The sequence below is a fragment of the Haematobia irritans genome, chromosome 2 (assembly GCF_050003625.1).
Source record: "Haematobia irritans isolate KBUSLIRL chromosome 2, ASM5000362v1, whole genome shotgun sequence".
NCBI classification, from domain to species: Eukaryota; Metazoa; Arthropoda; class Insecta; order Diptera; family Muscidae; genus Haematobia; species Haematobia irritans.
Window position 1 is genome coordinate 235,850,478 of NC_134398.1, and position 14,892 is coordinate 235,865,369.

The following is a 14,892-nucleotide window of genomic DNA, read 5'->3' on the forward strand; positions in this document are numbered from 1 at the left end:
AGGATTGGTCCAAACAAAATATTGTTTGTATTGTTCAAACATATTATGTTTCACCTTGGGCATACGCTGGTAGAAAAAAAATTTAATGATATTTTCTTTGTTTATATATTTTTAAGGCGCCAATTGGTTACTTCCATTCTTTTACTTGCAGCATACTTTCTAGGTCTCTCTTTCTAAACACATATATGTTTATAGGGTATTTGCAAATTAATACATGTTTGCATCCAAGCATAATATATTTACAAACATTTTATGTCCCAAACATTACATGTTCTAACATATTAACATATATGTCCCCAATATGAACATTGTATGCTTGCACTTAAAAATATTGTGTTAGAAAATTTGAGTTCCAAACATATATTGAGATATTGACGCATTGGATTAAATATAGACAATGCTTATTTTGAGGATTTTGCAACGTCTGGTTAATTTTTTGAAATAAAGAAACCTTTTTTTAAACTGACATTTATTAGTACGTGTCTGGCTTTGTTGTTATATACCAAAAATAGAATCAAATTTCGATAAATGAGATATGTTTCTGTTTTATTTTATAGATCCTAAAGTTAAAACGAGATAGCGGAATTAATATCAAAATCCTTTTTTTAGTGTATTTTCATAGCCATATTGCAAGTAGAAAAATAAGTTTTCCATTGACTTACTTTTCAAATCGGTCCTCGTAACAGAAAACGAGCTCAAAACAACCCCATCCTTTATATGAGCCAGTAAGTTAGTAGTCGTACTTTAAGCCAGAGTTTGAGTTGAATTGAGGTGAACTTTAAGTTGCCAGTCGCAACGCAGAGTTAACTGCTGCCGCCGCCGACTATTATCCATTCAACATGAATGTCTTTCGTGAGCGAGAGTGTAAGAAACTTGGATTTTGTAAATATCGCCAATTCATAGTCGAATAAAAGAGCTTTGCTTTCTGGCTTGATTAAGTCTCGCGGAAGGTTTAGTTGCGATTTTGCCAGCTTCAAAAGCGGTTCGCCATCCAATCACGGCTCGATTAATCGGTACCCGAGACAATTCCATTAAAACTTACAACTTAAAAGAAAAAAAAAACTCGAAAACAAAAAAGATACAAACAAAGAATAAAAAGACATTCATATTCACAAGGCAGTCGCACAGGCCAATGTAAGATCATAAATTACTTTTATTAAACTTGCATTAAGAGTAGAGTGATACAGTCGTACGTCCCCTCGGTAGCTCGGTCCCTGTTGGCTGACTAAAATCGAGAAATGTGGTTGTGAAATCAGTTGAAATAGAAAACAGAAACTGCAAATCAGAATTCAACAGATTTATCCGCGTTCTCCTCGTGGTGCCTTCAAAATAAACAAAATGTTCAAAGTGCGCGCATGCGCGAATGCCTCACCATAGGTCCGTTTGACCGTAAAAAAAAACAACAAAATAACAAAATATTTGCAAGCAGTGTAATTGGGTATCAAAAATGATCTGAGATCAGAGGGAAACATTTTTTGCACCAGTTACTATTATTGGAAATGGGCCATAATCTTGTCCCATATTGTGTGGGGGAGTAGATATGTTGGTCAATGGGTAATTGGATTATGTGGGTGCGGTTTTTGGATATCCGTACTAACTTTGCAAATTATTCCATTTTAAATAATCACATATGAAGTAGGCAAAGTTAATATGCATGGACGTTTAGTCAATTTTTAAAATATTATCTATTGTTGCTTGCCATGACATGCCAGCAAAAAGGGAGTGGTAGAAGAAATGCTAATGAAATACAAGTATAAACAATGAAGCTTAATTGCTAACTCAATTACATCGTCATTAGTCATCGGCAATACTTTGTGTAAGATTTCAGCATTGTGTTAACCAAGGATCCATTAGATTTTCGGATACAAAACTGAGCTTTAAATGGCCATTAATTTTACTCTCCTTCTGCTACTCTGGTTGACATGGAGATTTAAACTTCGAATTAAAAACATATTTAATAATTGTTATGTGTTCACAATTTGTTTATGGAAGATTAAATAACATATTTGTTAGATGATTTCCATTCAACTGATAAGTGGCTTTAATAACACCTGCATCAGTGATTCTCAATAAGTAGAACATGATCACCTCAGTAATGCTGTGATCTTCGAATAATTAACTTACAATAGTTTTTCATAGAAAAAGTGTATACAATAGGAAAATGTGTACTAACTACACACAAAGTTAATCGTTAAGGTGATGCTAAATTAAATTTATGTTTATTGCAAAAATTGCAATAATATTATTTTTTTTGGAAGTTTTCCTCAGCCCAATACAATTTTCCTTGTTCCAAGTATGTCCAAAGAATTTTATGAACTAAACGTGGATATAATATTCACTTACCGGAAAAATAAGTTCAGTGTAAACTAAAATAAGTTCAGTGTAAACTAAACTAGGAAATTTGGTACGATTCCCACAAATAGTAAGAATGAAGAACGATTCATATGGTAATGATTTAGCGTCGATTAATTTTTTCTTCACTTTCATTTTTTTATTTATGATAAATGTCCATTTAGCTATACAACAGTTTACTTTTGTTCTGTGTACCATGTATAAATTAAGTGATCGTTAAGAAAAATCGTGTGAAACAAGAAAATATTTAACATCCTTAACACGTACAAAGTTTAAATTCGGTTAGGCCGATACTCATAAACACTCCATCACGAATTTAAATCCTTTACAGGTTAAAACACTGCAATGAAAAAACAGTGAAAACTTTTGATTAATTTTAGAAAATTTTGAATATTTTTAGAAAATATTAACTAAACAGTATTACAAGCGCTGGCATCACGACGATATGACAAAAATAAGTAAATTGAAGAAAATTTATTTGACATAATTAATTGGTTCACTTGTTAAAGAAAATTTTGTAGTTTGAAGGAAAAAGTTGGAGTTAAAAATTGCAAGAATGTCTTTAGTGACATACGAAGTTCATGATGGACGCTTTTGTAGTAAAAATTCCAAACTTAAAGAAATAATGAACTAGTTTGTGAGAAATATGAATTTAGTAAATATTTATGCTTAATTATTATAATTATTTATGCTTTTGTATATTTCTCCAAACATAATAATTCATGAAGAAAAAAATAGTTAAATTGGCTTTAGTGAAATATGCAAAATGCACACTCCAAAAAAAGTGAACTCTTTTTTTGAGTGTGCGTTTTGCAGGACGAAATAAGAGACATATAGAGGTAAAACTGAAAGATACCGATCTATAAGATTGTGCGATTTAACAATTGTAAACGTATCATATTACTGGTCACTACACATAAAAAGTATATATATTACATCATTATATTATGTAATATCTTTATCAGTTACTGAAGAAAATCGACTTTAATATACATTGTTATAGAAGGTAGTTTTCCTTCATGTAAATCAACCATATTAAATTTTTATATTATGAAATATATACTCTAATACCTCATTCACATTAGGCTCGAAATCTATTAAAAGTTGATTTGAAATCCCTTATTTATAAGGCAAATGACAGTTGAAATCTAGTTAAAGTGGATTTTGGAAGTGTAATGTGAGTGAGGTAACATATAAGGCTGAGCCGAATCTGTGCAATTTTTTGTAGTTCATAAGTTGAAATGTATATCTTTTCTATTTATTAAAGTGCTATGTTATGTTACTGTAACGATCGAAAGGTTTGTCAGTTGTACACAGGTTTGTTGTACATCTTCCTTACTTTGTTGACAAATACATATACTGGTAAATAGTTTAATTGAAATCAATTTCTTATTATGAGTTTCCTACAATGCAATACATGAACCATGTTATTTTCTCGGAAAGTATGTATCTGATTTCGGCAAGCACGTTATGTTTGGCGAGAAAACAACATTTTTGTGACAAACATGTTAAATGGTCATCATCCAAACATGTTTGAGGTGATCATATTCCTTCCTTGCGTGTATATAAATAAAGGGTGGTTAAAATTTCAAGGGCCGATGTTGATTTTGAATAAAATGCCGTTAATGTGCCGAATTATCTCATCCTTTAGCTCTTGAATTGTTGCTGGCTTATTGACGTACACCTTTTCTTTCAAATAACCCCAAAGAAAAAAGTCCAACGGTGTCAAATCACATGATCTTGGCGGCCAATTGACATCGCCATTACGTGAGATAACACGGCCATTGAATTTGTAGCGCAAAAGAGCCATTGTTTCGTTAGCTGTGTGGCAAGTGGCACCGTCCTGCTGAAACCGTCCACATCCATATCTTCCAATTCGGGCCATAAAAAGTTCGTTATCATCTCACGATAGCGAACACCATTCACAGTAACTGCCTGACAAAATACGGCTCGATGATGCCGCCAGCCCATAAACCGCTCCAAACAGTCACTCTTTGTGGGTGCATTGGTTTTTCGATAATCACTCTTGGATTCTCATTCGCCCAAATGCGGCAATTCTGTTTATTGACGAATCCACTGAGGTGAAAATGTGCCTCATCACTGAAATGATTTTCTTCGAAAATTGATCATCCACTGTTGTCATTTCTTGGAACCATTCTGCCCATTCACGACGTCCATGGTTCAAATTGAGTAAGTCTGAAATAGAGAAATGTCAAATAAAATTCGAAATTCGGAAAAAAACTTGGCGTTTAGGTGTGGTTCACATTCAACATCGGCGCTTACAATGTATAGTTTACTATGTATAGTTGAAACCCACAATGAATCAAAAGGCAATTGTCAACTTTTATTTTGTTGTGGGAAGTTTATATCTGAGTCAAAGAGAATAGTATATTCTTAAAGCAAGTTAGAAAATCGTAGACTTCGGATCCAAACCTGAATAAAATTGCATCACGGCAATAACTATTATTACGAGGTATTCGCTGTATAGAAATACTCCAAATCAGGTAATGCGTCAATGTTTATGTCGTAAGCGCAAAAAAATATTTTATAATATTTTTTTTGCCTCGCAAAATTAAAAATGATCTACCTGAAAATTTATGATCGTTGGAAATATGGATGTCCAAATTTAATAGAACTTCTATTATGTAATCTAGAGAAGAATACAGGATTCAACATTACGGATTGATATTAGAGTGAGCGCTAAGTAAATTTCGAAGTGCTTCATATCGTAGAACAACACGGGTTCGAGTTGCGGTCGCGGAAATCTTTTTTTAAACTTTGTTTATAAATTCGTAGCCATTACGTTTTCAGATTATGAACGCTGGTTTTTATTTTCACAACGCATGACTTCATTTTATCGTTGTCAGATTGACACCGCCTATACATATATCTGAACCGAATCTGTTCAAGAAGCAATGCTTGCATCGTGTAAACATGTTATGCTGCCCCACACTAGTTCATAAGCTTGAAAGTTTAATTATAAATTTACAAAAAACTGATTTGAATTTTCAACAGTTTTTGACCAACAATTTAAGAATCCCTGATTGATAGGGTAAAGACCATGTCAAAAGGTAAGGCATATTCAATGCGATAGTGGAATGGAGTCTATGTTAAATCTATTGAAACACTAGTATTCCAGGCTCGCAACTACTTACTGTTTCGTTTTCTTAGTAAAACAAAGTACGCAGTCAATAGCCATATGGACCGATAAGAAGAAGACGCTGAGGCATTGATGTGGCAAAGTGGTGGCGGTGGTGTCCATTGAAACGCCATCTCGAAAGGTCAGAAGATTATTTGTTAGTTTTGCATTGCTTTGGTTTTTGCTCTTTTGTTATAGCCATGGTGTTCTTACTTGTTACTGATGTTGTCGGTTTGTTGCTGTTAAAAAGCCAACAATTTATTCGATATCGCAGTGGATGTTTTATACACTTTTAACAAGTTGAGTTCATTGCATGATGACGACGACGATGCTGATGATGAGGGTTTATGATGATGATTAAATCTCATGGTTTTTTTATTAGCCAATAGCAGAGAAGACCATGGAGTATTTACCAAGTCATCATCTGCTCGGCTATTTCGCAAGTGGGAATATGGAACTGTGGTTGCTGGCTACCACAGAAAGACGTTGGGGGCTACCCGATTGAAAAATTGTTTAAATTGTTGGGGCATTTCTCAAATGCGGTTGCAGATTTCGCCGATTAGGGTGATCTGCCAAGCTGCGATTAGCAGTGGGAAACTGGTTAATTTCATTTTGATAACCTAATGTAATTGCTAAAATATTCGCATCGATCACAGTAGAGATAAGGCAGCACATTTCTGTGAGCAGCCAAAAGAACTTTAGTGCAAAACTGCTTTCCCGAAAATTGTATATGTTTGCCGAGAATAAATGTTTGTGACAAAAATGGTCCCTGTTCACGGTATAAAAATAACATTTTACTCTTGAAACACGTTTGGGGTGATCATATTCCTTCTCTGCGTGTATATAGTACTATGCAATATATATAACAAAACATTATTTCCTATTCTGTTTGATTTTATATAATATTGAGCAAGTATTTATGAAATAAAACTGTGGTTGAACTTATGATTTAAGTTCCTAAATTTATGTTTGGTTTAATAACTAATGTAACATATTCATAATAATTTACTGACCGTTTATCAGAGGAATTTGTATGGTAACAGTAGGTTTAAAGTTGGCATTAACTTTTATGAATAAGGGGGTAAAGCTCTTTTATTATTTTGTTTAGTCTGATTTTTCGTCGATTTAATTAAAATAATAGTAATTGATATTAAAATTATACTTTCATAAATGAATATTATAATAACGCTGCAAAAAAGCATCGGAAGTGGTGCAGAAGCGATGAATTTAACGTGGGCATGTCATAGAATGGATGTCCACCATTTCAACACCCGTTGCACTGAATTTTCATCACTCTTAAGGCGGCGAGATCCCAATTCAGTGTTTTAATGCATTCTAGGGCTATGGTCACATTAGGCAAATATTTGACCAAAATGAGTGTCAAACATTTTTCCAGAACGATTTTCCAAATATCTGGTTTTTGGAAATAACCCCACCATGATGTTATATATTCAATATTAGCTAAATAAGTTTTCTGGTTTGGCTGTGGCGACGGATTCTTTTTTGATTTCTGTCAAATATTTGCCCAGCATAACGCTTGTCTGAAACGTTTGACCAGGATTATTTGCAAAAATAATCGATTTTTTCTAGAATGGGTTTAGCATTTTTGCGGCAAAATTTGTATAAATTGTACCATTTTATTATTTCTTACACTTTTTTAACCTATTTAAAAAAATACAAAAAATTACCCATTAACAATATAAAAAAACGAGTTATAAAATTTTTAATTAAAAAACTTCCTATGTAGTTAAAATAATTAACTACTTTGTGAGGATATTTTTGGAAGTGCTTTAAAAGTTGTGCTTTTTGCTGGGAAAAAGTGTGGAACTACTTTTATGCCCTGTTCCTGTATATCGAACGAAGGCCCATTCGAAAGAAAGGCGGCCACTCGAATTCGGATGAATTTGGGTTTGCCTATTTTTGAAAGTTCGTTTCGTTTGTATGAGAAAACATTGATTATCGAAAATGAATATTTTCAAATTTTTTGGGAATGTGAGAATTCATTTAACAATGTTTTTACTTTTTTCATGACACATATGTTTGTTTATTACTCGGCAACAAAATATGAAGTGACATACCTTTCGAAATAGAGGAAACAAAATCAAATTTCTTTCGTTTGGAATACGAAAGAAATCTTTCGTTCGATTTACAGGACCAGGGCATTAGTTGCTTTATTAAAAATTAATTGTGTATTTTGTTGTGTATGTTGAAGTCTGATTTTTTATTCATTTGTATAAAATAAAGCATAAAGTGAACCTGTAAATTCAGTCTATTAATTTTTGCTAGGAAAATTGTCTAGCTACGCTAATGCCAGGGGCGTCAACGGTTGCTATTAACGTTGTTTGTTTTCTTTAAACGAAGTTTCTTCAAATGAGCTTTATGCACTCAAAAAAAAGTGAACTCTCTATTTCACTAAAGCCAATTTAACTTTATTTTAGTTCATAGAAATATTATGTTTGGAGAAAGTTTTCTTTACTCTAATACTTTTTTGTGTACGTTAGTTAAATTAACTAAACCCGAGGAAAAAAATATACTCAAATGAAGCATAAAGATTAACTAAATTCGTGTCTTCCACAAAATAGTTCAGAATTTCTTTAAATTTGTAAATTTTACCAAAAATGCGTCCATCGTGAACTTCGTATGTCACTAAAGACATTCTTGCAATTTGAACTCCAAGTTTTTTCTTCAAACTACAAAATTTTCTTTAACAAGTGAAAAAACTTAGTTATGTCTAATAAATTTTCTTGTATTTGTCGAAAAAAAATTTATTTATTTTTATGACATGGGCGTGATGCCAACGTTTGTAATACTGTTTAGTTAAAATTTTCTACAAATATTCAAAATTTTCTAAAATTAACCGAAAGTTTTCTTCCTGGTGGGTTCCCTGTTGTTTCAGTGTGTGTGTACTACACATTGGTTTATAAATAAATGCGAATGCGTTACTAATGTGCTAATGACTACAGCGATATTCCTTTTCATTTAATTTATTGTTAAATGATGCTTAAAATGTGTCCTTCCATGAACCTTAAAATGTCACCTGGTATAACCCTATTTCGTTGTTAGCACTGGAGATAGACGACGTCAATGACATCTATTGGCAAAATACGAAAAGCTGTTTTTCGACTACCCAATATAATGTGAGGTCTACGACCGACATTACGATAACTTTTTATTGTTATTATAATCGAATCAAATGATCTCGACCATAGATTTTCAAAAGAAGCTTACAAATAAATACCGTGTGATAGTTAGATCCATAACGAGATTTCCCATTAATTACACACTTTGATCTGGGTTATTGAGTAATATGCCAAATGCATGCATGTCTACTTCTAATGGAATAAGAAATTTCCATCATTGTTTTACAGCAATATTGAAGCTCCATTCCAATCTCATCTAATCTGAGAAGAATTGGCAATTAATTCCAATATACTAAAGAAGATCGCTGTTCAACATTCAAAGAGCAACAGCGGAGTTGCAGCACAGCAGTTGACAAACAGTGAAATAATTTAAGTCTACCCCGAAACCGGAGCTTGTGAAGCTGACATTAAAGAAACGAAAATACCTCAGAGACAATAGAGTACGGGGTGCGCAACGGCCAAAAGCCAATTACATTCAATACAAGACAGACCAATGAAAAGTGGAAAAACGGCAAGCATGTAAGAAAATCTGCCACAGTGACTGATCAGCCAGCAGCTCAGATCGTAGACTGAACGAAACAGATGCTAAACAACCACGACAGGCGATAGACGATGTTTATGTAATCCATCCGGGCGAGTTGATACAAGCGACCACAACCATTCACCACTTCAATCTACAGAGTCCGATCGACGATTATTTTAAACAACACAAGCTAATCCTTTACAGACTCTAACCGGAGAGGCCTGTAACATCCAACAACAATTTCGAACAGTGCAGTTGGTTGTTACTACAATAAAACATTGGCTACATCGAATGGAGAGAGGAGGATCTGTGGAAATAGACTGTGGCAAGCCAAACCGTGATGCAAAGCAAGTAGCGGCGGCCAACGTCAAAGTGTTCAATTCCAATGATTACATGGCTACGCACGCTTCGCAGCAACAGCAGGAAATAAATTTACTGAGTGGTAGATCGCTAGGTTTACGCCGTCAACCAACCAAATATCCCCACGGCCTGCCAGTTTGTGTGCAGACGATATGCGATGACGACCACCAGCCGCCAACACCAGATTACTCACGAGCCTCCACATTGCGCAGCACTAGCTGGGATGGAAAAGAAGATGTGAAATGTCACTTGGAAGAGATGCAGCAATCACAGCAACATCGCAAATGCCAAATTGCTGGCATGTTCAACAGTCCCGAGAATTTGGCCGAACTACAGGTGCGCCGCTACAAGTACCCTCTCACCGGTAACTATTACCTCGATGCGCCAGAAACCTCTGCCAAATCGACACTGATGCAACTGGGTGATGCACGACGATTTTGCAAATGGAAGTACATACGATGGCCTCTGATATTTGCTGCTAGCGTCTTGGTATTTTTTGGCTTGATCACCTACAGCATCTGGCTTCATGACATCAGCGTGTCCAGGGAGCGGTATCTACAACAGAGAAAAATCAGCTATGAAGATGATGCAAGAGAACCAAATGATAATGTGAGTGCTGCAACCCTTGAAGTGAACACAGAGCGAGCGGCAACGACTGAAAGTAGCCAACTATTACGGGAGTCAACAATCTTGCGAGCACTAAGCACGACTAGGTACAGAAATCGACCTAAAGAACAAAAGCTCTCCACTGTGGAGTATGCAGTTTCGAAAGGGTCTGATGGATGGGATAAATATCGCAAGGACACCCACACTTATTACGAAGAGACCACTGTTATGGCATCTGAAGAGGCGGTCCTAATCCCCTCTAATGCTGTACGATTCACATCGGGACATCAAAATAGTTTCGGAATACCAATAGAAGATGATGAGCGAATCCTTAGGCTTATTAACGGGGTAAGTGTGTTGATGCACTACGTGTGTGTGTATTTGTTTTTATTCTGATCTTGCCCTTATAGCTCTTCTCTGACCATGAACCTACTTCAACTGTTGCTGCAGTGGCATCTGCAGCTAAAGTTTCACCCACCATACCACCAGTGATAAGTAGTAAACCCACCATTCCAATGGCAAATATCAATGCCAAGTCAACATCTTTGGATAACCGATGTTATTCTACCTCTTTGGCGATGTGCCAGGGAGTGCTCGAATACGATCTCACATACAATATTTCAATGCAGGTGCTTCAGACGGAACTCAACGACTATCAGATGTTGGTGCAGTCAAACTGTTCTGCTCGATCGGTAGAGTTCATATGTGCTGTCCTCGAACCTGAGTGTAGGCCATCCCATATAGGCATTCTTCCACCTTGTAGAAGGATATGTAAAGGTAAGAGCAGAAAATTGTTCAGTTATCGGTTAGATAACAGGGATACTAAAACAACTTATATTTCAACTCGAGATTCGGTACCACAGCCCAAGTAATTCGATTGCGGATGACGGTCTATAGTAGAAGCTTCTATGCAATCCGTGGTGGAGACATAAGATTCGGCCTGGCCGAACTTTTGCTCTTTTGAATTGTTTAGCTTCAAGAATTGAATGGAGTTCTTTACTTCATTTTAGCCATTCAAGAGGCGTGTTCAGAAGTCATAACAAATTCGGATGTGTTAACAGCAACCTTTGATTGCAATCTATATCCAGATTCGAACGACCCTCACCGCTGCGAGGATCCTACAAGGAGAAAAGGATACTGCTATGACAATGAATTCGAGTGTTACGATCGCTCGTGCATTCCCAATCAATGGCAATGTGACAACATTAAAGATTGTGCAGCAGGCGAGGACGAGGACAATTGTCTTGTATGCGATCAGGCAGACGAATTTAGATGTCGCTCAAATGAAAAATGCGTTCCCGATTCAGCACGATGTGATTTGAAATATGACTGCTTTGATGGTTCCGATGAAGATGATTGCAGCGAGAACAACAATGAGGGCTCTAATGTTGATGGCCTTCGTTTCGACGAGGGTGATATCAATGCCTTCCCTCGGGTTTTTTCTTACGCTAGTATCCTGTCACCAAACCAAACTAAAGATGGTCTATACACCTACATCACTGCAGCAACTGATGAACAGGCCTCATCAAATGTTTTCCAACTGCATAGTGTTACTAATCGAACCAGTGGAGTATCGAAGGAAGAAGTCACCAACTCTGTTCCCCCAGAGGGACCAAGGGGATTTGGTAAGTATATGTGAAACATATTTGGCTTTATTTAAGGACTTTTTTGTAGTAAACTTTCGGGACAGTAAGGAAATAATGATGACCAGTGATACCGAGAATAACTTTAAAATATCGGCTGCAGCTCGCGAAAATCGATCCACTAGTACAACACCACTTCAACCAGCGGCTTCAATTTTGATAGCCGTTAGCACAGAACCACCGAATAGGAAAGTGATTTCGACTCCATGCGCCCCACATGAATTGCGATGTGTTAGCGGGAAATGTATAACCGTGGAACAACTCTGTGATAAGGTAAGGAAATTGAAATGAATTGAGTCCTATAACTCAGTCGACCCTACACACAAAAAGTAATTTCATTTCTTGAAAACGAAGTTGTTTTTTGTTAAAATTGTTCCTTTCGGGCCAAACAAAGGACAAACGTCGCAACGATTAGTATAAGTAAAGATTTTTTTCGGTGGTCTAAACTTTCGATACGGGGAAAACGAAGGAACGAATATTTTTTTTGTGTGTACTCAAGCCTTCGAATTAATTTCCTACATTGGTTTTATGAAGTATTCTTCGTTAAAGTTTGTTTGTAAAATGGTCATACCTTCAACGGAGTTTTCTTCTTACTTGGTATTTTTTTTGTAACAAATGATACGATTATAGGAATATGTAGCGAAACATTTTCCATTAAAATTTCATCGTAGAAAATACGGAGCACTTAGGTATAAATTACGGAAAAATTTAGTGAATTTTATAAAATATACATCTGAAGCATGGACACGTCCTTACATCCAATGGAATTTGTTTGTAGACCCAGCAGAAAAATCAGCTAAATTACGGAAAAATTTAGTGAATTTTATAAAATATACATCCTTACATCCAATGGAATTTGTTTGTAGACCCAGCAGAAAAATCAGCTAAAAGTCTGCTGAAAAAAGTCGTCGCTTTCGCCATCGCTTTTTGTCGTCGTTCCGACATTAACTTGGTATTCCTAAGCAGAGGCGACACGGACTCCGAAGATTACTTTCTGCTCCAAATGCAATGTTCAATAAAAAATAGCCTACATCACAAGAAAACTATCAGTTGATGTACAAAAATTTATTTGAATAATTTCACCTTAAATTTTTTTATTTCTGACGCAATACCTAAAAATTATGTCTTCAGTGGATAAAACTTTAAATGTCACAAAGTTCTTCATTGTCAAATTCAATTCACGACGAAAAACGCCACCAGGAATTACTTCGTTGATAACAAACGGTAACTGAATCTACAAACAGAGTACCAATTAGTGGCGACAGCGGCCTCAAGGTGTCATTCAACCTTATCCTTGAGGTCGCTCTAGTTTTTTAGCAGAAAATTTTGTTTTTTAAATGAGGAGAAATTATTTCGTGTTCCCCTAATCTATAGACCAGACCCCATTCTTATAAGCATTACTAATTTCCATACAAATATAGGACAAACATTACTAATTTTCATAAAAATATATCTTTTGATTGTTCCGATTTCACTTATTTCTGTAGATAAAAGATTGTCCTGATGGCTTTGATGAACTGATGTGTGTTTACAAAGATCGTACAACTACAGTGCGCAGCCGTGGTACCACTATCTTGCCGAACCCATTCATCACACCAAGCCACAACAATACCACCCGATCTGACAAACGGACAATGAGAACCACAATCAAACGTAAAGTCAAGCCGTAGAAAAACTCCAAGACTTCTAGCTGATTGGGTCAATCGGCCGATTCCATCTGCAAAGTATTTGCTGTCAGAGATAATTGTAAAGTTTGTTAAGTTTCATCACTCTTTCTATTTTATACAATAATAAATAAAACCATATTCCATAAGTCCTGCTCATTTTGTGTCTCATTTTATGCAGTGCTTTGTTTTCTCGTGAGACAATCAGATTATGATGTGATTAAAACGGGGATAAGCTTTTAAAATTTGGTGATCTTTCACTGGTGCCTGGGAGAAGCTATAAGTAGTTCAACAGTGACTAAGAGTACCAAATTAAGCTTGAGAAATAAGATAGTACCATGGGTGAATGGTAACTTAAAGAAGCTGCTGTTATATAAGGATCGTCTACTAAGGCTTCGGAAGAAGAATTCACGACCTGACATTGAGATACGTTTGAAAAGGAAGGTTAGCAAGGTAATCAAAAAGGCTTATAGGGACTCAATGAATAATTATTATGCTGATACTCTTTCTGATGTGGGGAATGATTCCAAGAAGACATGGAGTTTTTTGAACAAAACCCTAGGGAGAGGTCGAGTTGATGATGTATGTATTAGTGACAGTGTTGGGAATCCAGTTGAATGTGATCAAGCTAAAAGTGATGTGTTGAATACTTATTTTGTGGAGTCGGTTCAGAAAGTCAAATCAGATATTGAAGAGTTCCCGGGCGATGATCTCAATGATTTGCGAACATTGAGTACATGTAATTATAGATTTTATTATTGTTACACGTCTATTGAGGAAATGCATAGTGTTATTTGTGGCTTATCTCCTACCAAGAGTAGTGGACATAATGGTATATATCCTAAAGTTCATTTAACTTGTGTTGGCATATTAACACCATACTTAGTACGGATTTTTAATGATGTGGTAAGGACATTAATTTATCCACAAATACTTAAGATACATAAGGTCATTCCAATACCTAAGAAAAGTAATGCAGGAGAATTGAAGGATTTTCGTCCTATATCAATATTACCTATAATTGGAATTATTTTTGAGCGTTTATTACATAAACAACTGTATATGTATTTGTCGGAAAATCGTTTATTGAATGTGAAGTTCTATGATGGAGGTCAAGTACGGAGTACCCCAAGGCAGTGTTTTGGGGCCTCTTCTGTTTTCTCTTTATATTAACGACCTGGGGAATCTTACTTTGGATGGGAAAATGTTTATTTATGCAGACGACATTTGAATATACATAGAATAGAATATCCAACCGTTTTACCCATTTATGGAATTCATAAATGCCAAATGATTGTATATATATTTAAATGTTTACATAATATTGGACATCACACCATACGTTTAGGAGAAATCAAGAGGTGGTTAATACACGTAATAATAACCTTTTAAAAGTTGCATTTTGTCAATCTGAAACAACCAGGCAGAGTATTGATCATCTTGGTTGTAAATATTTTGATGATCT

The 14,892-nt window shown here is 35.5% G+C and overlaps 1 protein-coding gene and 1 long non-coding RNA gene across 3 annotated transcripts; one reads left to right on the forward strand and one right to left on the reverse strand.

The window, feature by feature from the left end:
* Positions 1 to 935: 935 nt before the first annotated feature.
* LOC142227438 (uncharacterized) lies at positions 936 to 13,576 on the forward strand. Of its 2 annotated transcripts, none has more exons than XM_075298002.1 (6): positions 936 to 1,134; positions 8,860 to 10,468; positions 10,531 to 10,897; positions 11,131 to 11,745; positions 11,795 to 12,036; positions 13,251 to 13,576. In XM_075298002.1, exons 2-6 carry the CDS (start codon positions 9,446 to 9,448, stop codon positions 13,431 to 13,433), a joined length of 2,430 nt encoding a protein of 809 aa, XP_075154117.1. In that variant the 5' UTR covers positions 936 to 1,134; positions 8,860 to 9,445; the 3' UTR covers positions 13,434 to 13,576. The 2 variants fall into 2 exon arrangements, with proteins under 2 accessions (XP_075154117.1, XP_075154118.1); XM_075298003.1 differs by lacking the exon at positions 936 to 1,134 and adding an exon at positions 1,169 to 1,377.
* LOC142225401 (uncharacterized) lies at positions 2,466 to 5,833 on the reverse strand. Its single transcript, XR_012719265.1, has 3 exons — positions 5,705 to 5,833; positions 5,508 to 5,625; positions 2,466 to 2,692 (listed from the first exon to the last, which is right to left on the reverse strand). It is a non-coding gene; the product is annotated as an uncharacterized LOC142225401 (long non-coding RNA).
* Positions 13,577 to 14,892: the final 1,316 nt, after the last annotated feature.